The 1,022-nt window shown below is 54.4% G+C and overlaps 1 protein-coding gene across 15 annotated transcripts in view; it reads right to left on the reverse strand.

Moving 5' to 3' along the window:
- LOC119592636 (homeobox protein extradenticle-like) overlaps positions 1–1,022 on the reverse strand; it is a gene marked incomplete at its 5' end in the record, with an annotated part of 41,816 nt that overhangs the window by 18,950 nt on the left and 21,844 nt on the right. For 3 of the 15 annotated variants that reach the window (XM_037941543.1, XM_037941540.1, XM_037941536.1), the window contains 1 exon segment: positions 485–620. In XM_037941543.1, coding sequence (XP_037797471.1) covers positions 485–620 — 136 coding nt within the window. 15 annotated transcript variants of the gene reach the window in all.

Genomic DNA, 1,022 nt, shown 5'->3' on the forward strand with positions numbered 1-1,022 from the left:
GAGTTTCATGTGGCAAACGGCAGCCGTACACCAGGGCCTTCTCGGTCTCTACAACCAGTGTTCCTTCTGCAGGAGTGCGTCGCCCAGGGCGGGAATCCCAAGCCAACACTCAGCAGAAGGAAGCACTCGTCAGAGATGACCGCACTTGGCGTGCATCAGGTTGGCAAACATTTAATGAAAACAGAAATCATTCAGTCTTGTGTAGCTGGGAATAGGCTGACAAAAGAGAATGCTCCGAGCATGACTGTGCCTAATGTGAGAGTGATGGAGGGTCATAGTACTATTGCCTTGGCCTGGTGGCCGCCAGATTGCCTGGGAATATCCGCTTCCAACACCCGTGGGCAGCCTCCCATTGATGGTTAAACTGTAAGGGCGTCCAGCACCCGGGAGTGCGGACGGCCCAGTACGGGTGTTGGGGCTCTCGGTGGGTGTCAGAGGGGCCGCCCACGGGTGTAAGAGGGGCCCCGGTGTACCGGCACCATACCTGCTGAACCGTGATGTCGCACGCTCTCGCCAGTTCCTCCTTGGCTTCCTCGCTCGGATAGGGATTGGATAAGTGGGAATAGAAGTAATCATTCAGGAGCTCAATGGCCTGTTTACTAAAGTTTCGTCTTCGTTTCCTGCAAGAAAGTGAACGAGAACGTTACGCTCTTTACCTGAGCCACTGTTATATTGGACTTCCGGGCCAATTCCTCCTTGGCCTCTTCACTAGGGTAGGGGTTACTTAGGTGCGAGTAAAAGTACTCGTTCAAAATCTCTGTAGCTTGTTTGGAAAAGTTGCGTCTTTTGCGCCTGAAAGAGAACAGCCATAAAAAAACACCTTGACCAAATAAAAAGCTAAGGGAAGGATAACAACGAACTACCAAAGCGCCACAACACCGTCCACCAAGCGTTACTCCGGCCCCGTCCCTGCCGCCGCGACCCCCCACCCGGCGCTCTCTGCCGCTGCCTGCGTCCTGGCGTGCAGGCGGTGGCAGTTTGACCTTGACCCCACGCTGCTTCTACATTCTAGTGCTGAGAGC

Source organism: Penaeus monodon, chromosome 30 (assembly GCF_015228065.2).
Source record: "Penaeus monodon isolate SGIC_2016 chromosome 30, NSTDA_Pmon_1, whole genome shotgun sequence".
NCBI lineage: Eukaryota > Metazoa > Arthropoda > Malacostraca > Decapoda > Penaeidae > Penaeus > Penaeus monodon.